General features: G+C 43.7%; 2 protein-coding genes across 2 annotated transcripts in view; both read right to left on the reverse strand.

Annotated features, from left to right (window-relative positions):
* clasp2 (cytoplasmic linker associated protein 2) overlaps nt 1-6,087 on the reverse strand; it is a 77,054-nt gene extending 70,967 nt beyond the window's left edge. Inside the window, exon 1 of the mRNA XM_061255105.1 lies at nt 5,214-6,087. Within this exon, the coding sequence (XP_061111089.1) occupies nt 5,214-5,411 (198 nt within the window). The 5' untranslated portion in view covers nt 5,412-6,087. The remainder of the gene's footprint in view (nt 1-5,213) is intronic.
* A 5,810-nt stretch (nt 6,088-11,897) lies between these two features.
* fbxl2 (F-box and leucine-rich repeat protein 2) overlaps nt 11,898-27,273 on the reverse strand; it is a 45,536-nt gene continuing 30,160 nt past the window's right edge. The window contains exons 3-15 of the mRNA XM_061254944.1: nt 22,785-22,839; nt 21,194-21,268; nt 20,121-20,215; nt 19,366-19,434; nt 17,334-17,429; nt 15,639-15,765; nt 14,546-14,620; nt 14,256-14,386; nt 13,786-13,846; nt 12,951-12,995; nt 12,609-12,665; nt 12,109-12,321; nt 11,898-12,023 (exon numbers count right to left, since the gene is read on the reverse strand). Of these exons, the coding sequence (XP_061110928.1) occupies nt 11,916-12,023; nt 12,109-12,321; nt 12,609-12,665; nt 12,951-12,995; nt 13,786-13,846; nt 14,256-14,386; nt 14,546-14,620; nt 15,639-15,765; nt 17,334-17,429; nt 19,366-19,434; nt 20,121-20,215; nt 21,194-21,268; nt 22,785-22,839 (1,207 nt within the window). The 3' untranslated portion in view covers nt 11,898-11,915. The remainder of the gene's footprint in view (nt 12,024-12,108; nt 12,322-12,608; nt 12,666-12,950; nt 12,996-13,785; nt 13,847-14,255; nt 14,387-14,545; nt 14,621-15,638; nt 15,766-17,333; nt 17,430-19,365; nt 19,435-20,120; nt 20,216-21,193; nt 21,269-22,784; nt 22,840-27,273) is intronic.

A 27,273-nucleotide genomic window follows, 5' to 3' on the forward strand; every position in this document is an offset into this window, starting at 1 on the left:
TAGAAGTGAACTGTAATGAAAGTGAAGCAATAGTTTTTATTATAATGAGACTGGAAGATGATCAGATGAATGAAATCACAACCTGGAGTTCAGCAGAAGTAAAAACAGCAAATGAACTGGCACAACTGCAACAGACAGGAGCAGTTAGTTAAAAATGCAAAGGCAGCTTCTTTCTACTGAAACATTAAAAGAGTAAGACAGATACAATATTTATGGCCACTGCAGTTGCGAGCACAACTTCAGCCCCTATGATCCAATCTCCAAAGTCTAAGGAAAAGAAGATGTGCCCCAAGAAGACAATATTCCTACTCCAGATATCTGGTCAACCGCAGTGTTCCAAGGAGGAAGAGAAGGGTGTGGCTGTAGTGTGGAGGCGGAGCCTACAGCTGGAGCTCTCATTCTATAGGCAAAGCTGCAGACACCTTCGCCTGCTCTCCAGGTTAATATTAAAACAAAATCCTGATTGCGGTATTGTGGGGTGGGCACACAGAATTCTTGGCACAGACTAGGCCTGATCAGAGACGCCAGTGGAAGTGGACAAGATACAGTGTCCCAGAGAAAGGATCCCAGATCAGTGCGGCTATTTTTAACAAAGCGGCCAAGGTTAGGAGGTTTGTCCAGCAGCCCAGACAGACCCAACTGCGCCAGAACAGCCTCAGTGAGGTACCACGACACTCGCATATCAATAATGCAAAAAGATGAATAAACAGAGAGTGTTTATTTTACACTGTATACATCCTGCTCTCGACAGAACCTGAAGTTATAGGGAAGGAACGGTCTCGTGATGACCATGTGCGAACTAAGCGAGAAACCTGTTTGCAGTGTGTACACAGTACACACCTATAATTCAGCTTTAAACTGCTCAGCGTGAGTGGGGAAACATTTCAATGTTTTCAGTCCATGGTGTACTGGAAAGACACGCTACCACACACTGAAATTGATCCTCCATCATTGGCCATGGACAGGAATCAGCAATGCAAAAACCTGTCTCTGATGCCAAATATGTCTGCTGGCCACACATTCCCTTGATAGCATCACAGTTATAAAACAGTTGGTACACACTGATTAATGGTACCAACTGTATCGTACATAGTGGCTGGGAGTAAGAGACAAGGAACTACTCAAGTCAACAGATACGCTAATTCAATGTCCACAAGATTTAATACACTACAGCCTGATTGACAGGTGCTGCAGGTTCACTACATCCTTCCTATTCTCGTGTAAAATAGCATTCCTGATCAAGGCTTGGAATGGGATAAAAAGAAAAGACTGCAAAAGTTCAGGGTGTTGTCTGACTCAGGCTGTTGAATGCAGAATATGTTTAATGTACTTCTGACAACTGCCATTCGTGTGAATAAACAACATTTTAATTTCAAGTTCGAAAGACCTTCCTGTTTTTTTTCCTTACAGCAATTACGCTTTCAATACGCGTTTCTTCTTCCAGATTTATGTCCAACAAACATTCTGCAGGACAGCGTGGCATTTGTTTACAAGTTGTGGCTCGTTTGCAATTGGGCAGTGTGAAACCAAACTGCAACAAAATAACAACTTAAGCCTGATTAAAACCAAAGAAACCAAAGTGGGAAAATAGAAAATAGTTATAGATGGGAAAGCAGGAAAGCCACAAGGATCCAAGTGAAACATCAAAGCATTTCACTTTTGAGATGTGAATCTCCTTTTGTCAGCACTGAAATGCACTGTGTGGTTGGCAATATGGAAAACAGTGACTGGCTCATGAGCAAGTTTCTGTCAGAGGTGATTCGGCGCACAGGTTTCACAATGATGTCTTTCTAAATAAAGCAACAACAGGGCGTTGTTGTAGCTGGCATTTCATTCTAGCGGTGGTCCAAGTCTCCACTGCGGGATTAAAGGGTTTTAGTTTGCAAATGTGGCTCCATGAAGTGCTTCTAAAACATACAGCAGAATTAATATCAATCAAGCAGCAATTTAGTGCTCAAGCAATGGGCACTCAACTGGGTACTCCGGCCCATCTGAGTGAGAGCACACTTTCATATTCGCAAGCCAAGTGCTATCTTCTAACTGGAGTCAAAAAGACAGCTCATGTGTAAGCCAGGATGTCAACAGCTAGCCTAACTTTCATTGGTGTTCCAGAGACTACAGCCTCTATATCATCCATCAGCAGCCAAAGGTCTGGATATTTATTAGTTCTGCATCAGGAGACAGATAAACTTCTTTGTTTCTGACTACTACTGAGTCCAACGAATGTACACATTATTTTCCTGGGTTTCTGGGTACTTGGTTAGGATGGTGCTAATGTTACCACAGTCCCATGGGTAATCATGAATTGGGCCGGTAAGAGGGTTCATCCTGCTCTTCTGAGAGGCTTTATGCAGTTAATTTTAGCAAGCCACGTACGTTAGATTATTTTCTACACCCCACACCACACCCACTGCACACAGGCATTTGGACTAAAGGCTTGTTAGATACAGCTGAAGCCGGGCGAGTGTAAACATGGTGGATTGGCCCAGCTAAAATGCTTTCAAGACTGGGACTGCCAATGAGATCGAGCCAAATCCATAGCAAACATCTTGCCAAACCAGGTTTCATTCCTCTGCTCTCAATACTGACACCACACAGAAATATGCCATGGGCGCCAGGTAGCCTGCAGTGTCCGTCCACCCCCTCTGGACCCCTGCCTACAGGATTTAATTAAATAAAAATGTAACGGTGATATCACTGCAGCTTGCGCTGATATAATCTCTCTTAGGTTGAGGAGGTGTGGCTTTACTAGCGGAAGTGCTCTTCCACACCATTACATTAGTTATTTGGCTGACACTTTTATTCCAAGCAACTTGCAGTTTATTAGACTAAGCCAAGGACAATCCCCCCTGGAGCAATGGGGGGTTAAGGGCCTTGCTCAAGGGCCCAACAGCTGCACAGATATCATCATGGCTACAATGGGGCTTGAGCCACCAACCTTCCAGGTCCCAGTCATGTACTGTAGCCACTAGGCTACAGGCTGCCCCATTTGAACCACACCAACAAGCTTTCTGTCATCCCCAGCCCTTCATTTCATCATTTCATTACACTGAGAGGAGTCAACAGCACAGGCCCTCTGCCTTCTGCAAACTGCCATTAGGGCAGAAACGTGCCCTACTGCCCTACTACCCTACCCCCATCCCCCATCCCCCATCCCCCATGCCTCCGCACAACCCCTCCTCCATCCCAGCCTCCACCCCCTCCCCTGCTGGACAGCGCGACTCCTGAGCAGAGCATTGACTGAGCACTACTCTCAATGAACTTCATACAAGAAAGACAGGACAAGATGCTTGAATGAAACCATTTGCAGCTGGTCAATATCTGCAAGTCAAAGCTCAGTATTTCTTCAGTGTTCCCTCAAACAGATCAGTGGGTCTCAGTTTTTTCGGGAATGAAAAAACAATCATGAGTATGATTAATGGAGAGTACAATGGTGATTTTATAGGACAAACCTCTGGACATACAGCAATTCTCGCACACACACCGATCTCAGTTTTTTGTAAGGAGACTCAGATTGCTGCACTACTGAACATAGGAATTACACCATTACATCACACCAGGGGCAGGAGCCACAACAACCCAGATGAGAAAGGGTGGGTGCCCCATGGCACACTGCCTCACCCCCTGATCTCACACAGCCTCCTGCTGCAGTCCCTGGACACATCCTGAGCATCATGCAGATGACCTCATCATCTCTGCAGCACAAGTCAACCATGCCTCCGATATTCACCTTCCGACCACCGTCACTCCTTTCACCCACAGCACAGCTCGGTCAAAGGTGTGTTTTCACCATTTCACTAATATACCCCTATGACTGTGACCCATCACACAACTGGGTCAAGCCATACCGAGCCATGCATTTCACTGTTCAGTTGCAACCTGCTCACCCACCACAGAGCCTGCTGATATAAAAGTGGCCACATTTTAAATAGAAGTGTCCATTCCCACACAACTTCAGTAACTACATGCATCAATCATCCACAGCCAAACTTAAAGGCAAATAAAATAAATAAATAAAAGGTTCATTGTTCAACGATTTAAAATATTAAACAAAATGTATCAAACAGGAGTTGTTTTAATGAATATTCATACCGCTTAGTTTGTGGCGTTTAAAAAAGTATTTTTGGGAACAAAGGTTTTTTCCAGTTTCATCTAGACACATCCAGTTGAGTTCATCATTCCAACAAAAGTGTAGTTTACTCCTAAACCAAACAGCCTAGACATTACTCCAACTGACATTACTCAATGTACACAATTTATTAACAAACATACTGCAGTGACGTTAAGGTTATATATTTACAAAAAGTTCAAGATATGAACGTATCAAAAGCACAGTTAAATAACTTGCATAGCGCGATACTGTTAGCCAACATTGGTTAGATGATATTCAGACTTTGTTATGACGGGGGGGGGAAAGCAACAAAACTAATTGGGACGAGAACTAACTAACGTTACGCAGCGGCAACCGTGTACTAAGTTGCTACCCAAGAGTACCGATCCTTACAAAGATAAATAGCAAACGTTAATACATACGTTACTGATGACGACAGGCGTATACCAGCACTTTGTATCACAAATACATTTAAACAACAGCAGCTAACGTTACATTACTGTTTCCTTATACTATGAATGCACTTAGGACACATTCGCTGCCAATGTTTTGACCCCTCAAGTATTGTTTTGCTAGCACGGTGTAGTTAGCAAACGTTAGCTGTGCTTATTTAGCTGTCATAATGAAGACAGTAATAATGTGGTTAAAGAGTAACATTAGTATCCCTCTCGATTGATTTGCCTGTTAGAGGTCCGAGGCTTAATAATAAAAAACACATCACGGTGGGCTCACCATCTATCTAACGTTTAAGTTACTGTTACGAGAACTCCAGTAAACTCACTTTCGCCAGTCCCCCACAACAATGACTGGCATAACGTTAATGCCAAGTTGCTACTAACTTGCACGTAGCATACAGACTAGCAGATTGTGAACACAGGAAGACCTCCAAAAGTAACGTTAATACAGTCAAACCCATATATGTCAATAGAACTATGGCATTTACGCAACAAGCTGGGCAACATTAGTAACGATAGCTAAGAATATTTCGATCACAATGATTGCTCATCAGCAACAGAAGCATGACCCCTCAAAGCGCCCGCTAGCAAACTCGCTAGCAAAATGGCTAGCGTTAGCTACTGCAGATATACAAATGATCACCTACCTTGTAATTGCTTGAATTCACCCATCCCGTTAGCTCGTCGATAATTTTATCTAGACGGGATTTGTCTTGTTCCAAATCGGGTGATCTTTGCGGATTGTTGAGGAATTCAATGAGATCTTGGCCAACCTGTAGTCGCCGAGCCACGTCCTTCTGCAAAATTTGCTGGTAAAAATAGTCGAAGTTATCATTTTCTTCCATTGCTGCTGATTGATTGCAATATTCTGCAGGTCTGTGACAGCAAGGTTGCTTGCTACGAGCGTTATCGCTGCAAGGTCTGAACGCTAGCTATATTGTTAGCTTTCAGATAAGGTAGACAACAAATTAAGCACATGGACCCGCATGAAACCCGTTATTTGGCCGATTTATCACGGTTCATAAACTTCTGCAAAGTTGTTTCAGAACTTGGGACTTGGGCTCGATGTCCGGACAACTTCCTTTTTCCATTAAATAGTTATCCGAGATCTTGGTATGGGGAATCAGTCAGCCAAAAAGTTCCAAAGATACGTGTTTGCGGGTGTGAAAACTCTAGTTTGACTGCGATCTACAACCCGCGGTGAGGTAAGATCAATCGCGGTTAAGTTCTCATCGCACCGGACCGCTCCGCAAACGTTTGCTAACTGGCTAGCTATCTAGCGTGTTCCGCTGCTAACGAGTTAGCTACCTTGCTAACTCGCCATGGCCCTGGCGATCGCTGACAATATTAGTCTGTCCATCAGTTTAAATGTTTTATCGTGAATTTACAAAAACAAAAAAGTTGCCTGAAACCTCCAGAATACGCATGCTATTGGGTTTCCTCGGGGTTCTCGAACCAGAAATACTGAAATATTTGTCCCTGTCAGTCAATAATTCAAACGGTTACCCGCCTCCCAACAAAAATTGTCAGCAGCAGTCGGTAGTCAGCTTACTACTGGAGCTATATGGGTCCTTACGGCACCGCACAGTAATCCAAAACACTGCCTGATAAATAAATAAAAATCACTTCATAAATACTTTAAAAATTGGTAAGTAAACCACGTGTAATTTAATCACTTGCATGAATGTACACCGTATCTATAAATTCAAACAGCTTGTTGAACACAGAAATAACTAGCAGGCACAGAGTCTTCGTTTCGAAGGACCTTTTAACCATTCGCTTTTTAAAAAATGGCGGCTAGCTCGTAGGTACCTGGTACAATCAATCAGTTGTTAACGTTAAAACGGCCTTTATTCAGCAGCAGTAGTTTATGAAATTCTAACTAGTTAGCTACCACTCGCTTGATATTATATTATTGGGGTGTTTCTCCATAACTGCCCAAGGAGTACCCAGGTTTATTATATCGCTAATGTAATGTTAACCTTTCATGTAAAACTCCTGTATATCCTTACAACCAGCTAGCCATGTTGTAAAATGCACTAGTGCACAAGTATCTGGACAATGCGGTTTCATGGTTTATTTTCCTGTTCTAAAGTTCTTGGCCAATTCAATGGATAGGTTCCTCATACGTACCTAAACTGTAAAATTAGTCTCTGTATACAGTTATATTGATATATCAAGAAGTCATGCTTGATTGATCTACTGGGTAATTCTATGTCAAATCAACTCACTTCTGGACCGCATTCTCACTGATTATAATGATGTAGCATGCTGGTTTGGCCCCTGGAACCGACATTCATCTCCGATTATTAATCTAGAAGATTAACAAAATTAACAAAGGGTTAACAATGTTTGCGCTAATTCGACTGACTCCATGACTTTGATTTGCCCCATCTCCATTATTGTTGGTCCATTAAAGAAATCCAAAACCAGCACTGATTTTCTTTTCTCTCGAATAAGTAGTGTTACTGACTGGCCAAACTGTCTTCAGAACTGACTCCTCGATAAAGGGAACATGGAAAACCATGAATTAATGATCCAAAACCGTGTGATTATGTGGGACTATGTATAAAAACTGCTGTAATTTATACATTGTGAAACCAAACCAAAATGTATAAAAATGCCCTTTATTAAAATCTGACAATGTGCAGATTAACCACGTATAATTTAGTATTACAAATCTCAAATTGTGGAGCACAGAGGCAAATAAATAAATTATGGGTCTTTGTCCCAAACGTTACGGAGGGCACTGTGTATATACAGTCTCCTCTAAATTGGAACAGCAAGGCCAATTCCTTTGTTTTTCCCGTCAATCATCCCCATTGGGTTAAGGTCTGGTGATTGATTGGCCAGTCTAAAACCTTCCACATTATCTCCCTAATAAAGGACTTCAATGTGTTGGCAGTGTTTTGGGTCATTGTCTTACTGCATGATGAAGTTCCTCCAAATTAGTTTGGACGTATTCTCCGTAAATTGGCAGACAATGTTTTTGTAGACTTCTGAATTCATCCTGCTGCTACTATCCTGAATTATATCATCAATAAGGATTAGTGAGCCCACTCCAGAAGCAGCCATGAAAGCCCAAGCCATGACACTTTGACCGTGCATCACAGATGCTTTGGATCATGAGCAAATCCCTTCTTTCTCCACACTTTGGCCTTTCCATCACTTTGGTTGAGGTTAATCTTGGTCTCATCAGTCCATAAAACTTTGTTCCAGAACTTTTGTGGCTCATCTCTGTACTTTCCATATTGTAATCTCGCCTTCCGATTCGTACTACTGATGAGTGGCTTGCATCTTGTAATATATTATATATGGTATATGTGTGTATATGTAATATACACTCTGTGAGCACTTTATTAGGTATTTATTAGACTTATTGTTTAGACTTCTACTGCTGTAGCCTATCCACTTAGAAGTTTGATGCATTTTGTGTTCAGAGATGCTCTTCTGCATACCACTGTTGTAATGTGTGGTTATTTGCATTACTATCACCTTCCTGTCAGTTTTGACTAGTCTGGCCCTTCTCCTCTGACCTCTCTCATTAACAATGTGTTTCTGCCCACAGAACTACTGCTCACTTGATGTTTTTAGTTTTTTGCTCCATTCTCTGAAAAGTCTAGAGACTGTTGTGCATGAACATCCCAGGAGATCAGCAGTTTCTGAGATAGTCAAACCACCCTGTCTGTGCACCAACAATCACTCCACGGTCAAATTCAGTAGAAGTCTAAAAAGTAAGCCTAATAAAGTGCTTGGTGAGTGTATATAATACAGCTGGTGAAGACCTATACAGTGATGTAAGAAAAATTTCTCTATGACCTACAGTCAAAGACATCATGGAGTCACCCAAATTAGTGAAAACTTTGTTAGCCCATATCTCCCAGATTAACAATCCAAGGCAGGTGTAATTTCAGTTCCAGGGTTAAGGCTGAGTCAGCATACTGAATCTCATTCAAATCTGTGACAATGCGGTCCAAAAGTGTATTTAGATTACATGGAATTATCCTAATAAGCCATAAATTGAACATTGTGCAGTACTCCACTGGATTATTTTACTTTGTTGGATTTGAAATTCTTTCTATTAACAGATAAAAGAGACACAACAATACAGCGAATCTGAAATGGCAGATGGGTACAAAGGGATTTGGTTGTGAATTCTACTTATGTCAAAACTCACCCATACAGGTTACGAGAAAATACAAGCTGTCTTCATCACCACAGAATTGTATAATTGTCACTTTGGCCAATCAGAGGAAAAGTCATAGGTCCTGGAAAAAGCATTGTGGTTAGAAAGTAATTTCCTTTCTAGTTCTTATACAGTTGTATATTCATCACCCATGAACTAGATGTGGGGAGGACTGGACACCCTGTGCACACGTTGCATTCTCAATAGTAGGCAAGTGTGCTGATTTGGCCACGACTCACATACTTGGGTCAGTGGAGTCCCTACCGCGTGGATACTCAAATCTGGTCCTGAAATCCAAATCTGGCCATGGTTTCCTTTTCTCCCAGGTAATTTACCAGACTGTTTTCACACCTGGCTCCCAGGTAAAGGGAGAGTGGAAAACCGCCAGATCTTGGTGCACAAGGCCAGTGATTTGAGTAACCGGGCCCTGCTACATGAGGAGAAGAGGGATTCCCTGCCCACAGAAACTTTCCCTCATTGGTTAATACTTCAGCCAATTATGTGTCAGGTTTATGTGTGGGGGTTACATGTCTTACCTGAGCCAGTGCTTAATAGCTTATGTCACCCCATATATGGCATTTTTGGACAGTTAAAATGCATTTCCTTTTTCTAAAAAAATATATTTACTTTTCCATATGCAGTAATAGCCATTTGCCTTCCTTTGGAGAGTGGTGATACTTCCATATTTCTGTCAAAAATAGGTATTAAAGCGGCTGTTATACCTAAAGCGGCTGTTTAGCTTTAGATTCATAACAAGATTCAAACACTGAAATGACTGTGATGCTTCAAGAAGTTTATCATTCTGCTGAGAAGAGAACAGGCATACAATAAATTATTTAATGGAGCCACCTGGGGAAACTTTTGATAGATGCCCAAACATTTTCTCTGACATGTCTCATCGTGCTTTGCTCAGATTGAAAATTCAAGGAGCTGATGATTCAAGGAACGCACTTTGGAAACTGATTAAAAGATCAAATTTTTTAAACATTTACAATGAAAACCAGCCGACCTCTCTTTTGGCCTGAAACTCCACCAGGTTTTTAACCTGTCTCATGAATGCAATGGACTGGACATAGTGAGTATTCATCAGATCAGTTTCCTCACCAGTAGCCTACAGGAGCAGACTTCTAAAGGCACGGAATAACAGCTCAAAGGTGGACCAAAACAAGATTTAAAAGGAGAAAAACAAGAGTCATCTCAACCATAAAAAACATCTGAAAGATTATGCCAGAGACAGGGAATCATGTATCACCGTTTAAAAAAACCTCATTAAACAACAAATAAACAAAATTATCATATGTATTGGTTTTGCTTTCTCTATGAACTTGACCCTATAGTTATACACTAATGTAAGCTCTCATCCAGTTTACACCCAGCAAAATAGTTTTTCACACAGGGATTCATACGTTTAATCTTGAGTGAAGAGAAATGAATATAACGATAACGAATCAATAAACCCTTGTAAAAATATTATTGTTAATCCCATTGTGGAAACGTGCCTCCACCACTTTTTTAATGAGTGTAATTGCATCATTCAGAATGTGGCGAGAGGGCTGGTAAGATGTGCTCATGAGTGGCCTGGTAAAACGGTCTGCTTTTTGATGCTTCTTATTCTCTATACCTGCAAGGAAATCAACACATAACCCAGTTGAAACATTCAGACAATCTACCTTCTATTTGAGTCTTATGGATCCATGTTACAATCCTCTACCAGCAGGGGTTGCTAGTCATCCCCTAGCCTTTGTAATTATTTTTGATCACAGGTAGACAAACTCTCTCACCTTCAGACCTGGACCACATAGCTCCAGCCCAGATCCCTGTCGCTGTAGATGGATTTTGATCAGTTTATGTTAAAATAAACAATGAAAAGCGGCAAACCTGGTGTCAGCTCCACTTATGTTGAGTACTTGTTAGAGTACGTAACAATCCATCATACGTTTCTTTACTTAATGTAGAAAAGGCATTGTACACACACACACACGTTTATACTGTCCCACAATTACTTTACCAGCTCCTTTCTCCAAAACATGCTCACATCTGTTTTTAAAAAAGAAACTGTGCTACAAATTTGAGGAGATTTCTAGAGCATACTTTTATTTTTTGTTGTTGAATTAGTCTCATGTTGCAGGCAAACTGATTCCGTTTCTTGAAAGTCTATCAGATTCTGTCCATCTTCCCTACTAGGGAAGTCCAGTTTATTCCTAAGGGTCCATTTTCTTAACAAGTTATTTTATTTCTTTAAAAAAGGTACATCTTACCCCTGGAGAAGCAAAGCTTGGACAATAACAATTATCACTGACAAAAAAAGACTAAAATATAACTTTACCCCAAAGACTCCAAGAATAACTTGTCTTTGCTCTGGCATAAGATTCTTGTACAAACAAAAACAAAATCTCAAACTGATAGTTGTTGGATGCACAAAAAAATCAATCTCAGATTTCCTCCACGTTTGGGTATTTTTTTCTTTTTTTCTTTTCTTTAGTTTTTTTTGTTTCGTTTTTGTTTTTTAAGTTTCACATGTAAAGTCTCTCGCTTTCTGCTTGATGGCGAAGAGGGAACCTGCAATGGCCACATCGAATGCTGTCGCAAAAAAAAAAACATTCCCTACATTCCCCCCGTTTACACGGACACAACGACTGCGCCCCCCACTGCTGACAGGAAACATTGTTCTTTGTGACGCTGTACGGAGAAGCACGAGAACACAAAGCTAGCTCAGCCCAAGGAGAGCGTGACTTATCAAGATGGCAGCATCGACTGCTCTTTCCACAGAGAGGTGCACTGTCCTTGGCTCCTTTTGCCATTTTGTATCCGGAAAGTTCTTCCACGTGCTTTCCACTGCTGTGCCCCCAAGTCTGCAACACCAACACACCCTCACTGCCCCCCACCCCCCTCCCCACTACATCCACAAACAACTGCCCCAGCCCCCCAAACTGTCCTGGTCACAAAGTGCAGGGATGGGGGTGTGGCTATTTATGAAGTCCATCCCCCTCTCCTTCCCCCCTTCAGCCCTGTTACCCCTGCCTACACCCACCTGCCCCCTCCCTTGTCCAGGCAGATGACTGTAGAGATTATCTTCAGCATCGGTAACGTCGATTCACACTACCAGCACTTGAACACAGAGCTGCCCGCCCGCCCCACCCCGCCCGCCCCACACCCTCCGCTGTCAAAGGATGATGCAACACCGACAGAGCCGCTGGCCCCCGCCGTGCACTGAGGGAGGGGGCGTGACTGGAGCAAAGTAGGCGTGGACTTTGATCTCCGGGAGGTGTGCCTGAACGAGGGAAAACACACAAGAAAACGGGTAAGGCGCAGTCATTGTTGTCAGGGTGCATTATGGGAATTGTAGTGCGACTGACCCGGATCCTCTTGATGCCGGCCCGGGTGACCTGCTGGCAGTCGTACAGCTCGATGCGCTCCAGGTTATGGCAGCTCTTCAGGTGCTCCAGCGTGACGTCGGTGATGAGCGGGCAGTTGTCCAACTCTACCACCTGCAGGCGCTCGTGCCCGCAGGTGCTGTTGCTAAGGTGACGGATGCCATCGTCTGTGATCAGCTCGCAGTGGGACAGGCTCTGTGGGTGTCATGATGAGAAACGTGTCACAGCGTCACACACATGCACATGCATTCACACACTCCAGAAACACAAATGCCTCAGTTTTTCAAAAGAGAATTATAATTAAGGCAACATAACTAATGATCACATATTTAAAATAGGAAATACAGACAATGTTGCCTCACATTGGAGAAAGCCAGGTACAATATTGCTGAGTGCTCATACTACCCAAACTACCCAGACTTGTCATGTAATACTCAACAATTGGAAACATCGCCATCTAGTGGTGAGAAATGGCAACTCACCAGAGCCTGGAGCCGGGGACAGTGAATGGAGAGCTGAACCAGCGTGTTATCAGTCACCTGCAAGAGAAAGAACAGAGGAGAAGAAAAGACAGGACAGGGAGAAAAGAAGGGGAGGATAGAGAGAGAAAGAAAAAAGAGGGGAGGAAAGGAAAGGGAAACGAAGGGAAAAGACAAAATTTAATTGGTATAACAGCCTCCTTCATCTCAAAATAAGGAATTAAGACACTTTGCTACCTCAACTAAAAAAACAAGTCATTATAAAAAGGGTATTGCAAGCTATCCATCTAATATTTTAAGTGAATACAATGCAATGCAAACTACATTTCCAGCTAGAAAACTTACCAAAATACATTCTTCTAAATCCATTTTTTCAAGCTCATGACAATTCTGAAAGAAAACAGAGGCTTCAAATTATTTATGCAAAAAGAATGAAAATAGATTCAAATACACACACATGCTGTGAGATGTGGCAGCATTAACAAATGGTCTTTTTTTTTTTTAACAGCAGAAACACACAGGCACGCACACACAGAAAAAACAGCCTCTAGATTGCTGTGCCAACACATGACACTATTTTCTGAGGTCAAAAGCACAATAAACCATGACACTGCGCAACAAACACTCTAATCTTGCTCCAAGACGATCTGAATTCAATTAAGAGGAGAATATAAATCCCAGAGCAGCCTCTTCAGAGGGAGAGCTGCTGACTCAGCAAACAGGCCGCAGAGCAGATAAACACAGGCCTCTCTGAGCAGAGAGCAGTGCATTAGAACGCACACAGCAGCGTGGGTAAAACAGGAGAGTATCCACAGAGAACCCTGGAATGGAGGGGCGCTCAGGCATCCCTACAGAAGGCCCAGTGTGAACACAGTCATTGCACCATCGTACCCTGTCAATTATCGTCCAAACCAATGGAACGACCTCATTCTCCGTAGCAAGCCAGTATGAAGTCTCTATGATTTGTTGAAATGGGCGAGTTGCTGATAATAAATGAAGGGCACCCCATTTTGGGGCGTTCATGATGGCAGGCTCAGGGTCCCATTGCTGCCAGACTTGCTTCGACACATAAATGTGTCGGATTTTAGTCAGTAAGTAAAGAAAAATTACAATGAACTACAATTCCCATTGGACACTTAGCAGCACTTCTCTGTTGATGACATTATAAAGATATACTGACTCTCGCCAGAACTGTGAATCCTGCATCTGTAACATGGGAACACCTTGCTGCCTCCAGGATTCTGTGAAACAAACAAAAATAACCTCTTACTGGTCAATTCCCCCAAGCATGGGTGGAGGGTGAGACTGAGGCTAAGGGCAGGGGGTGTGGGGTAGGGGCGCCCAGGCAAGGGATGTGGGGTAGGGGCCTGAGGAAGGGGGTGTGAGGTAGGGGCCTGGTCAGGGGGTGTGAGGTAGGGGCCTAGTCAGGGGGTGTGAGGTAGGGGCCTGGTCAGGGCGTGTGAGGTAGGGGCCTGGTCAGGGCGTGTGCGGTAGGGGCCTGGTCAGGGGGTGTGAGGTAGGGGCCTGGTCAGGGCGTGTGAGGTAGGGGCCTGGTCAGGGCGTGTGAGGTAGGGGCCTGGTCAGGGCGTGTGAGGCAGGGGCCTGGTCAGGGCGTGTGAGGTAGGGGCCCGGGGGAAGGGTTGGACTCACTTTAGTCGGGGGCAGTTGAGCCCCAGGGCGGTGAGGGAGGCGTCGGTGACGTTACTGCAGCCTGAGATACAGAGGATCTGGAGCTTATGACAGCCGCGACACAGGCTGACCAGGCCGTCATCCGTCACCTGCTGCAAGAACAGAGGCCTGATGTCACTTCACTGCTCTGACCACCAGAGGGCGCCAGTCCTACAACTCACACAATGGGTAGGCATGTTAAAAGGGTAACATTTAAAAGCTTTCATGCCATTCACGCACACACCCTCCCAACATGGCTCCCCCTGACTTACTGTGCATGACTGCATGTTGATTGTCGTAAGTTCTGGGCAGTACCTCTGCAGGTGTTTCAGTGCATCATCGTCCAGCTGAAAGACCACCACACAGACAGACAGACAGACACACACACACACACACACAATATAAATGATCACAAAAAGGATGAGTTTGTTACCAGTAGCAGACAATGGTATCTGTGTCCTATAACCTTTTTTTCAACTGCAACAAAATATACATAAACAACAGCATGACCACATTTCTTGGAACATTTGCAATGCAAATGGGATTAAACACATGCCTCAAGTGTCAAATTGCCTCCTATATTCTAAGACACTGCATATGGATGGCTAATCTCATCTTCATCCAATTTCTCAGTCGTCTGAATTGTCAGTACCAACAGTTGAACTGATGGGGGCAGCATTAAGCCAGACAAATTGATTCTGAGCCATTCCTCTGCAATACCTCGAATGAACTTTTCTCAGAAGACCCGAAGCAAAAAAAACACGCAATCAAAAAAACGGATAACTGACTCAAATGTGTTTCGGGAAGTAAGATCAAAGAGAAGAGATAGCCTTGTCAGGGCCAGGGTTTATAAACACACTATCATTAGAAAGTCATTTATTTCAACTTCTCTTTCATGCAGAAAAAAAACATTGCTGTGAGATGGACAGTGACAGATCAGACAAATAAAGTAAGATCTGGCTGCAGAGTGAGTGCTGCTGGCAGCTATGGGAGCGTGAGGCTTCATAAGGCCGTAATGGGGCTTCATCGCTGCGCTGTCAGCCACCTCAACCAGTCAAATTACCCTGTCCAAATAACTGTGATTGGTTCACACAAGTGAGTGACAGCTACCACAGTTAGGAGAACATGACACTTTCCCAGTACTATTAACCCTTTGGAGAAGTTTTTTTTAGAATGTTTTTTTCCAAATCAGTCAAATTCAAACAATTACCAGTAGTGAATGTTACTTCAGCATTAGAAAGTTTCTCTAAACACATATTTGTGATCTTATCATATATAATAATATAATAATAACGGGTTGATGCAGTTCTTGGAGTTTTGTGGAGCGGATTTCTGCAGTACATTTGGGTTAGAGGAAACACTCACCTGAGTGCAGCCCCTCAGGAACAGGGCTTTGAGGCCCCCGCATCCTCGCACCAGCGCCTCGATCCCGTCCCGAGTGATCTGGTCACACCATGAAATATTCAAGTTTTCCAGGCTTCTGCATCCCTCGCTGCAAGTGTGAGATAACATCTTTTTAAAGTTGCCCCCACTTCCTCCAAAAGTTGCATCTTCTAAACCATATCAAGCGAGACCACTGCAAATCATCTGTCCCTACCCCCAACTGTAATACATTTATCTGAAGATGTCTGCTGGTACATACACCCTGCCCATCTGCATCTCTGTCTGCCAACATCCCAGAAATGCACTAATGTCATTCCACCACTAGAGGTCAGCAAAGGGCTGAGGGTCTGAAATTTTAAATTGCACCCACACCAACATACACACACACACACACGCACACACCTCTTTTGGCACAGCAGCCAAGTGTAACAGCTGTTGTGTTTTTTTTTTTCTCCACACACATGCATGTGACTGGAGTGAGGACACTGAGAACAAGGATCTGAACCCAGTAGTGTCGGGAAGACTTTGATCTGAAACATGTACGAGGCGACTGCTGTAGCTACATACTTACAACTGCAACAGGCGCTCATGCGAGCAACAATGACCATATTAAGAGTGGAAATAATGACTCACATATGTATATATGTTCTGTGGGCATGAGACGTATTACACAGATACGACAACAGAAGGGGTTTTGTGGTTGCATTCTTAGTGCTTAAATTGAGATCTACAGCTTGTAGTCCTTTCTTTCATCTACCATGTGACTTTGCTAAGCCTATGTAGTCTACACAGATCCACAGTAGACATGTGAAAGTCTGCTGATATTTATATATAGGGTCATCTTATGACTAACTGTATGATGAAAAAGCGGTTAAATGTGAAAATATGTGTATTTAAGTAGGATTTAATTCTGCTTCTTATGTAATCATAATCACTTTACAATATAATCAGAATTATAATAACTTTGTTGGTTGGCATGAAGGAGAGAAATCGGACAAAGCTCATCCAATAGAAACGCATGTGTTTTTGAAGATAAAAAGGTGCTGAGTAATACTCTATGACAAGCACAACCCTGTTCCCTGTTCCTGCTGGAGCTCTGCCTCGCCCCCTAATGGTACATCTGAGATACATGCAGCATTTTACAACCCATTGTCCTTGGGACATACCAGGTACGCAAGCATTTTTTACAGCTGAAATCCTAATGAATTAGATTTGATCAAGCTGTAAGCTGAAAGTGGATTTTTCCAACATCTCTACATTAAAGCAGCTGTCAATTATGCATGAAAACGCTGTGCAGTTGATGATGCGTGTACGGGAAAAATAATCCTCTTAATTCTACATTTTTTTGTTTAAAAACAGCACAAATTCGGAACAGCTGTCCCACTTACATTTAATTTGTATTTTGATTAATAGTTCTAAGGCCCAATGAACAACTAATTGCTCTCCATCAATGTGAAGTGGAATGCCTGCTTACATTACAGATGTTTTAAAAGGCTCGACTGAACATAAATAACATACAGAACCACTTATACTTTTATCCCTTTTGCTGAAACAAAAACAACCATCTGAACAACCCACATCAAACACAGTGAAGACAGCATTCATATTTAGTGATGTACAGGCACAGACTGTGACGCTGATTCCAGTGAAATCTCCTCAGCCAGGAAGGGACCCTACCTCAGCGCCTTCAGCGAGTGGTTCGTTATGGACACACAGGAGGTCAAGTCCAGGTGTTTAAGCTTGGAGCAGAATTTGCTGAGGCTTACACATGTGCTGAGGGAGAGAGAAAGAGAAAGAGAGAGAGTGAGTGAGAGAGAGAGAGAGAGAAAGAGAGTGCAAGAGAGCGAGAGAGTGAGTGAGAGAGAGCGAGAGAGAGAGTGTGAGAAAGAGAGAGAGACACAGGGGAGGTAGATGGGGAGGGAGAATTCAGAGAGAAAAGGAGAGGGAGAGGGAAAGAGATGGGGGAATTCACCATTATGACTTATGATAAGAAAACTTCTTGCTTGATTACCCAGTCTTTTTTTAATTTCACACAGAATGCACTGCCAATCTAGCTGTATATTTATGCAATAAAGCCAACTGAACTGACGTAGCCTGAAACGGTTGCAATAATATTACTATCGTTTTATCCACACCATCTATATAGGCTTTGACAACACAGGTTAATGAAGCAGGACTGAAGCTGAACAGGAGAGAGAGAGAGAGAGAGAGAGAGAGAGAGAGAGAGAGAGAGAACACGGATGGTATTTGTCAAAGAGGCTTCATGCAAACACAAAATAGGTGGAGCTATCATGGGCTCATTGATTACAACCAATCATAATGTTTTGCTTTGGAAATTGGCTGTCTTTAACTGTACAGGAGTTCATGAAGTCTTAATCTCTCATCGAGTGCGAGGCATAAGCCACACAGAGAATAATAATTTTTTGTTTGTTAGCAGTCAAACTGGTTCTCCTTCAAAACACCTGTCCATCAGCTGCCTTGGTGTATTCAGTGTCTGCCAGGCTCTGCACCTATTATACACGCAGCACTGATTGCTGAGAGGGCTTTACTGTAGAAAGATGGATTTTAAAAGACTCTCTGAAAACCTGCCAGTGACAGCTGTTCTTATCGGCCAAGGTCATTTCTATAGTTATAGACATCAAAGTGCAAGCTCCTACATTTTAATCCAGTGTCATTTAAATATATCTTTGTGGTCATTCTCAGGGTAACCGGGGTATTAGGCCTTGACCACAGAGCTTGTACCATAGAGTTTACATACTGCATGGTTTTCATACTGTGATTACATACGGCGATTACATTACATACTGTGATTCCCAAAGTAAACAGCACACACCTGCTCTACACTTTAAAACCATCTTGTATTCAGTAGAAACTCAAGAGGTATGAACTTCAGAGTCACAGACTGACTGACATATGCAGTTGTGCCTTATCATGCTCAGGCAAAAATATGAATGTGAATATAAAAACAAGTTGCTTTTCCCATTGATAAAAATGCTCAAAATACTAATGAAATTAGACATGGTGCTGCTTGTACTGGGTATGTCTGCTGCCGTGTTGGTTCTGACAGGGTGAACCTCATCTGGATTCAGCACAATAAGCAGGTGTATGTGGGGAAACAAGGAGATATACTCTCTGATCTCTACATGAGCTCCCTGCAAGTGGAACACAAGGGAAAAGGAGCAAGCAGAGGAATGCAAATTAGGGAGGTTCTGTGGCGTAGTGACATCATCACAAAAAGGCAAACAGGGTAAACGGGAGGGAATGTAAAGAGGTGATTTAAGGAGAATGGGGTGAATGAGGAGGCAATGTAGAGGTGTTTTAAGGAGAAAGGGGTAAAAGTGGAGAGGTGATTCAAGGGGAATGGGGTGAATGAGGAGGGAATGTAGAGAACTGATTTAAGGGGGATGGAGTGAATGTAGAGAGGTGATTTAAAGGGAATGGGGTGAATGAGGAGGGAATGTAGAGAAGTGATTTAAGGGGAATGGGGTGAATGTAGAGAGGTGATTTAAGGGGAATGGGGTGAATGTAGAGGTGATTTAAGGGGAATGGAGTAAAAGTAGAGAGGTGATTTAAGGGGAATGGGGTGAATGAGGAGGGAATGAAGAGGTGATTTAAGGAGAATGGGATGAATGAGAGGGTGGAGATTAATGGGTCAGGGTGGAAGTGTGTAAAGGAAAGTATCAGTAGATAGTTACAATGCTGGACTGACCTGTCTGTGATTCTTGTGCAACCATTCAGGTTAAGGTGTTCGATGTTCCTGCAGTTCTGTGCAAAAGTCCTGCAGGGGAATAGCAAAGCATCCCAGTCAGATTAACTGAGGCACAACCAAATCAAACAGCAATCTATACAAGAAAGGTCAATAGTACTTCAGACATGCATTAGCCCACGCTACACTTCAAACTGCAACATGACAGGAGGGTGATTATTCAAGAATGGGGAAAGTTGGGTGGGTGTGGCTTGAGGAAGAGGGGGGTTGGGTAACAGGGAAAGGGGGTGAGGTAGCGGGAAGCAGGATCATGGACTGTAGAAAAAATATGGACCAAGTGCCTGTTATGTCACCCACTGTCTGTCCATTGGCTAGTGAAAAGCATTCTGAAACCAGGGAATTCAAGTTTACGGGCGCCGACCATTTGGAACCTCCATCAGAGCATGAGATACAGTGACTCAATCTGTCCCGGATTCATCCACAAATTATTACTGTATTCTCACAATAACTTAAAGAAAATCAGCACATGGGGAGACATTAGATGAAGAGAAAACAGATTGCGACTACTTTTCCCTGTGTTGACATGATATTTTGACTCCATCGTTACCATTGACTTAACATTGAAAGGGTGGCCGAAACACCCCTCCTGGAGCAGCCGTGAAATGAGCTTTAAAAAAAACGGCTCTGGGCTCCTGAGCAGGAGGGAGGTGAGGAGGGCCAGCGAGAGGAGGAGGCGCAGGAGACGGAGCAGGACTCACTTCATGGAGGCGTCCCCCACACTCAGACACCCCCGCAGGCTGAGCTGACGCAGGAACCCGCCGCAGCGCTTAGAGATGTTCTCCACCACTCGCCCCTGCACAGGGGGCAACAAAGGAGCCCAAACGGGCAGACGGAGGGGAGAGGGGAAAGGTAGACAGATGAAGTCAGAAACTACGGAGGACAGGGAAAGAAGACAGCTGAGCTTTGATGTGACTAAAACCGGTTAAGATTTTCACAACGCAAGAAAAGCACTACAACAGCCATTTGCAAAGAGAGACAAACACATTTACAAATGAATACATTTCACGCCCGTAACATTTTTACATTAACCTTTGAGTTAAAAACAAATTGAATAATTAATTTGCCCATTTCCACAGGCTGTGTTCTCAGTGCATTCAGGGCATTTGTTATTCAGTGAAACCCGAAGTGCAGGTTTATTCTTCTTTTGGCCACTTGTGAAAACAGATTTCCAACTCTAATGGATTTTTCTCTCTTTATCTGCTCTTGGCTGCCTCCGTTATCGGTCATTTCCCCCTGACACTGCACAAAGCCCACGAGTCTGCCTGGAATCTCTCTCCATTTTGGACAATCAGACCAAGATTTCAGTCAGAATGTTGGGAGGCTTTTTCATTAGGTGCAAAGGGGTCGTGGGCGCTAATGAGAAAGGAGTGAGATAGGGTGGAGGGGAAAGGAAATAAGCACAGTACTCATTTGTACAGTAATGCAGGAGCACCATCTCAGCTCTCAGTACTCTGAAGTCACTGTGGAAGACAGTGGCTTGGACTTTGGACTCCCTGGCTCTGGGGGGCTGGAGTCTGAATATGGCCTGACTGGCTCCAAAAACATTAGGAGCCTGACTTAGGAAGACCTTTAGCATGTGCAAATGCTTTAGCACACATAAAACCAATAACAAGACTACTGATTGGTCATGGTATTTGTTTTGCACCAATCGTTGGTTGTGTTATTTGTTTTGGGGGTGCTAAGTAGTAACTCAGGCCCCTGGTGTGACCCTCACAGACATCACGGCACTGGTCCTGACCCAATTTTTAACTGCCTAAACTTCGCCACTCACCTCAATGTCTGTCTGGAAGTTGAACAAGTCAATTTTCTGCCAGTTACTTCCATCCAGTGCCAGGACATTCCAGGCCTAGGCACCAGGGAGAGAAAACATGCAGTGAGCGATTACTCACAACCAAACCACTCTTTAAATATTAAACCACTGCCCACCACATTTCATTCACCAGAGAAAAACAATCATTGTTGGAGGTGGTCCGAGAGGGTCAGAGGTGTCGTGGGTAATGAGCGGAGCCTATATTCTAAAGGTCACAGGTGCAATTCCCAGGTGTGGCACTGCCCAGTTTCAGAATGGGGCTCAACACCAGGTATTTTAGCCAACAACTAGCTGTTGTATGACTTGTATTGTTGATGAAAATGTACACACAAACACACACAATCACATACAGTATGTATACAAGCACAGACATCCCTGAATTCCCTGACCCTGGCACTGAGTAAAAATATAATAATAATAATAATCAATTTATTTATTTTCGGATTCTTCCCTTTTTCTCCCAATTTGGGAGGCAATCGTACCCCGCCTGATTCAAGTAGAGCTAGTATTAGATACACCGCCCACACCCGGTCCCTCGGCAGCCCAAAGGAGAGCGACACGCCTTCTTCAAGCCGTCTCGTCTCATGCTTGTGACCGTGATTTTGAGGCGCCCAAGGTGCTTTTATTGTGCAGCGATCTACTAACCCTGCCAAGTCCCTCCCTCTGGAGCAGCGAGCCAATTATGCTGCTCCACGTGAGCCGGCCAAACTTGGCTTTTGGCAGGACTTGGAATCGAACCCCGGTCCCCGGTGTGCAACTGCAGTAAACTGCAACCGCAAGTCTGCTGCATCTTAGCCTGTTGCGCCACCGCGGCCCCTATAATAATCATATTCTGAGGAAACTGGAAGTTACAAACCCACACAGCAAACATCAATCCCACAATTCCAACTGCTTGGTATTAAGCTCACATCCAGTATGGCTGCCAGTGATTCTGAAGAGTAGCCTGAGGCACAAATTGAAAAGCAAGGCTACAACCTCAGCCGCAGCTAACCTCCCGGTGAATGTTGTACTGAGCTGGGGGTAGAAACAGACCAGTGCACTGGCCAAAGGGTCTCCTACCAGAGCATAGTGAACCACTCAATACCTCCCACCTACCTCCCAAGCCCCTGTGCCTGGGGGCTTAAAACACATATGCATGTACACACACACACACACACACACACACACACACACGTACATGTACATGTACATGTACATGCACACACACACACACATACACACACATACATGTACATGTACATGTACATACACACACACATACATGTACATGTACATGTACATACACATACACACATACACGTAAATGTACACATACACACACACACACACACACACACACTCCACCAGGCTGACTGCATTTGGCGAATAGCTCTCTGCTGTGAATGACTACTGAATAGGTCCGCAGTCCCATATTGTGTGATGAATAATCCTCCTCATGTCAAAAAAACAGGGAACCTATCAGACAGCACTTTATTGAGTGGCTAATACATAGTGTGCTGCGGTCTCTTAGAGGCTGGAGTCATGCAGCGGAGGGCGAGGAGGTGGGCCTTACCTTGGACACTTGGGCACACCTGCAGAGCGTGACCACATCCAGGTAGGAGAATATCCTGTGGGATATACAGGAAAAGAGAAAGATTACGTTAGCTTGTACCCCCTAAAGTTTTCTTCTGTCTTTATACAGACTAGAATACAACAGTCATTCATTCACACGTGATTTTCCTTGTCTAACATGGAAGTCCCTATAGTACAATGTGTTTCTGTGTTAAAAAGGTGCCGTTTATAAGTGGCTCAAACAAACGAATCAACAGCTCACTCGACACAAAACCACCATGAATGCTTAAAGTCAATGTGTCATGAATGTGCACAGTAACAGCCCCATATAGGCCCCCAACCGAATGGGCGCTGCACACGTGGTAATGATCCAACATCGAGATTGTTCAGTCCGCTCACGGTTTGGGCCGTGGCCAGTGCCGGAGTCCTGATGATAATAAATGAGAGTGTACAGGAGTCCTAAGCCCATGATTCACAGGAGAGTTGTAACATAGTCTATGATTCATTGCAGCTTCTTTGAGCGTCTTCTTTTCTTACTGCCGTTTCTTCCGTTTTTTAACGCCCAACCGCGTTCACCACTCTCTCTGTCACTGTCGATTCAGAAGAACACAAACAGGCGCGCACTCTCCTCCAAAACACGGAAATACCGCCCATCGCACTGAAGGGGTACAACCCAAAATGCCTTCCTGCCAGTACCCTGTCGGCGAGAAAATTCACTGACTTTTTTCCCAGACACAAATCGCAGCTGGCATTAAAGGAAAAACACCAAAGTGAGGAGAACCGGGAAGCGGCCTCCGTTTATCTCTTTCGTGTTTCTCTCTCACCCGCAAACGTTTGTTCAAAGAAGCGCTGCCTGTCTGCGAAAACAAAACAAAACAAAACAAAACAAAACAAAAACCTTTTTTCTTTTATTTATTTCTTTTTTTTCAGGGGACCAGGCCTGCAGTGGGTGCGACAGGAAACGGGAGTCACGCAGCTGGAGGGATCTCCAGGGCGGAGGAGAGAAAGCTTTCCTCCCATCCTGGGAAAGAGGTGAGGACACACATACCCCTCCCTGTCAGCTCGTAAAAGCTCTCACAGTGCAAATAAGGAGAGAGGACACTCAAGGAGAAGGAATGACTTCCCAGGAGACTGTGGAGTACATGAGCAACACACACACACACACACAAACGCGCACACACATGCACACATACATATGCATGGCCACACACACACACTGTCTTTGTGTTTCTGTCCATCTCTCAGTCAGTCTGTCTGTCTGTCTCACTTCATTTCATGCTCTCTATAACCAATTGTTTTCTGTCCGTCAATTTCAAATGTTATTTAATATGTGTTATCGGGCTGAAATATATTCAGTGAATGGTAGGGTATTTGCTATATCACCCGCCACTGTAACATATTTCTATTTACACAACAGGAACAAAGTGTGTCTCTACAGCATAACGTGTGTCTATTATAAATAGACACACGTCACACAAAACTACAGAAAAAAAGCTTAGGGACAGCTATGCTACAGTATCAGGTGGAATGGGCAGCTCAAAGTAAAAATGCTCTTGAAACCATCATCGCAATATGCAATAAATCACTCGTCCATATTTTAAACTAGTGCACCTGCATACAGAAAACATGAAATGTGGGAAAAAATGGTGGCTAGCCTTAATGCTTTTTTGGGAGTTATAATAAGAGACCGCAAAAAGTCTGGGAGGGAAATATGCAGCTAAACCCAGACAAATGACATCATGTAATTTGTGAGAGTGGCCACAAAAACGTGGGAGGAGAATATGCAGTAAATACATGCAAATGACCTCATGCGATTTATCAAGGTTGCCCCCAACTGAAGAAAAGATAATTGCATGCATTTTGTCTGCCTGAGAAATGTGGATCTTTTAATAAGCATAATGCCATTCATGTGGTTGCTGTACTTGCTATAAGAGCTTTGAAGGGAGAGAGTATGTGCTATGGGATATCTACAGTAGTATAGTATACATCTAATATCTATACTACAGCATAAAATTGGAGAACCTACGGGCTCCAAAGTTATGTTGTACATATGTACTATAGACATTAGATGAGACTACTTATCCTGGAACTACACAAACTCCCTATTCCTATCGTAGAGAAGCATCGGCAGATCTCCCTCAAGCCTCACCGCCTGTTCTGGTCCTACTGCGGGCCTGACCTTTTCATTGCGATGTCCTCTGATCTTAAATTCAATTTTAATTAAAAGCTAACATAAATATTTGCAGCTGCGCTAATTTGGGTAATTACTTAAAGCAGCTACCCAGCAATATGAAAGGACTGAGTGGGCACATTCTCACACAACACGGGGTCCGTGCACAGCTACTTAAGCGCACACCAGTACTATCTGCCAGCAAATGTCTTTTCATCCATTATTGCCAATTATCAGCATCGGAGTGCGAGCCATCCATCACACAACGACAACCGCGCTTCTGCAATTAGCCTAACAATGAAATGAAAGTAAAGAGAAAACTAATGAAACAGTACCCTAATTACACAATGTGATTAGTGAAAATCTGATATCTGACCCAGGACAGAGATATTGTACACCAGACAGGGAAGGAGCAGGGTGAGGCAGGGTAGGCAGCTGGGATTGTTACTGGGAGGTCTACAGGTTCAACTCCCAGCTGGGATACTGTTGTACCCGTTAGCGATGTACCTAACCTTAATTGCTGCAGAGTATACTCGGAAATGCACACACACTCAGAATCAGTATAGGATGGTGATTATGGGGGGGGGGGGGGGGTGTTTGTGGGAGAGGGGTGTTTAGGGGGGTGGGAGGTGGTTGTTGTTGGGGGGGGAGCTGAACGGTAGTTGAGTCCCACTGGTTGTGTGCAGACCTTCCGGAATAATAGACATAACATTCAGACCAAAAAACCCCCCCAAAAAAAGGTACAAGACACTTTTTCCTCCTCTCTGCAACAAGCTTCAGTGCCGCCGTCGAACAGAGAAAGGCTCTCCCATGTAGCCGAGGAGCAGCTGAGGCGGACACCGTGGGGCAGCGAGAGCAGCTGAGTGCCGTAGGGTCCTGCTGCAGTCACGGCACTCCACAAACTTATCTGCCCTGCTTAGGAACACTGGTGAATTCTCATTAGACAAGGCTCTGCTTCACTATGTTTTTGTGGCTTCTTAGAAGTGAAACTTAAAGCCTGATACCAAACTGCTGGCACTCTACTTTACTACTGCTGGCTCTACTTTAATGCTCCGGAGCGTATTTCCTGCGTGGAAGCTCTCTTCAGCATGTCTTCTCACAGAATGGCTACAAAGCCTACGGCAGAAAGTCCAAAAGTCACTGCTCCTTGGACAGCCTCTATCCCACAATGCCCTCCTGCATAAAGTACAGTCAGTTGGTAGGCCAACTCGATAGAAAACACAAAGTCTCACGTTTCCAGCCCTAAATTCAGTATAGGGACTGTTCCAGTAGGTTTTCAAGATGAAGTCATTCACCTTGTTTGGTGGGGACGGAGGTGAGAGGGGTCAATGAGGCCATTCTCCACCATTCACTTTCATTATTTCATCAGCAAGCAAAATCCCATCTCTTCAACAATCCAATGATCATGCAACAAAACATTCGCTACAGCCATGATGAACACACAGTGAGAACCCATCAGATATATCTGCTGTAATTTACTATGAAGTCATATTTATGGTGAGTTCGCTCAGCCCTATCACAGCCGTGATCGATGACTGTAAGATCATGATTTTGATCAAGCATTGGTTTCCAAGACTCTTCATTTTAGTAGCTAAAGTAAGAAGCACATATGATTGCATTTAGGGTAGTTTGCTTTACCAAACGCGAATACTTTGCACAATATTTAGTAGTGTGCTATAAAGTCCAACAATTTAAACCGAGACATATACAGCTTGTTAATAGGCATCAACTTGCACCAAACTGATCTTAATTCCCGTGGAAGGACTATGCATGGACACATTATTTCAATAGTGCTATCCACTAAGTTTAAAAAGCAGTGGAACTGCTCAGTGTGCCCAAACAGCAGAGAACCTCTCAATATCTGACAGATTGAGGTCTTCACTCGTCTCGTTTTCCGACATAAGTTTGCTGGCTCATCACCTAAAAATCTTGTTACTCGCACAGACACAAGTTTCGGTTTATGCACTGCTGCAGGCCTCTTACCAGCCACGTACATCATTCAAACGGCAAGGATCTCCAGGCCACTGGAACATTCATCTGTCACACGGCGCGCAGTCAGCCAATGAGAATCATTTCTGTCAGCAAAAATGTCATGTTTTCTAAATTAAAGATATGTTCCTCTTCTGTCTTCTTCACTGTTCTCTGCACATACAGTATAAAGTATATACATATACTTTTCAAAAATACAACTGTAGTATGCACCAATAAGGATTTTACAATTTTCTTCTGATATTTTCATACATTTACACACATACATAGCCTGTGTTATTTGAGAGGCTTTGTGCCCTAAAGGTTCTCTGTATGGTCACTCATAAAACAA

Source organism: Conger conger, chromosome 9, assembly GCF_963514075.1.
Source record: "Conger conger chromosome 9, fConCon1.1, whole genome shotgun sequence".
Taxonomy (NCBI): domain Eukaryota; kingdom Metazoa; phylum Chordata; class Actinopteri; order Anguilliformes; family Congridae; genus Conger; species Conger conger.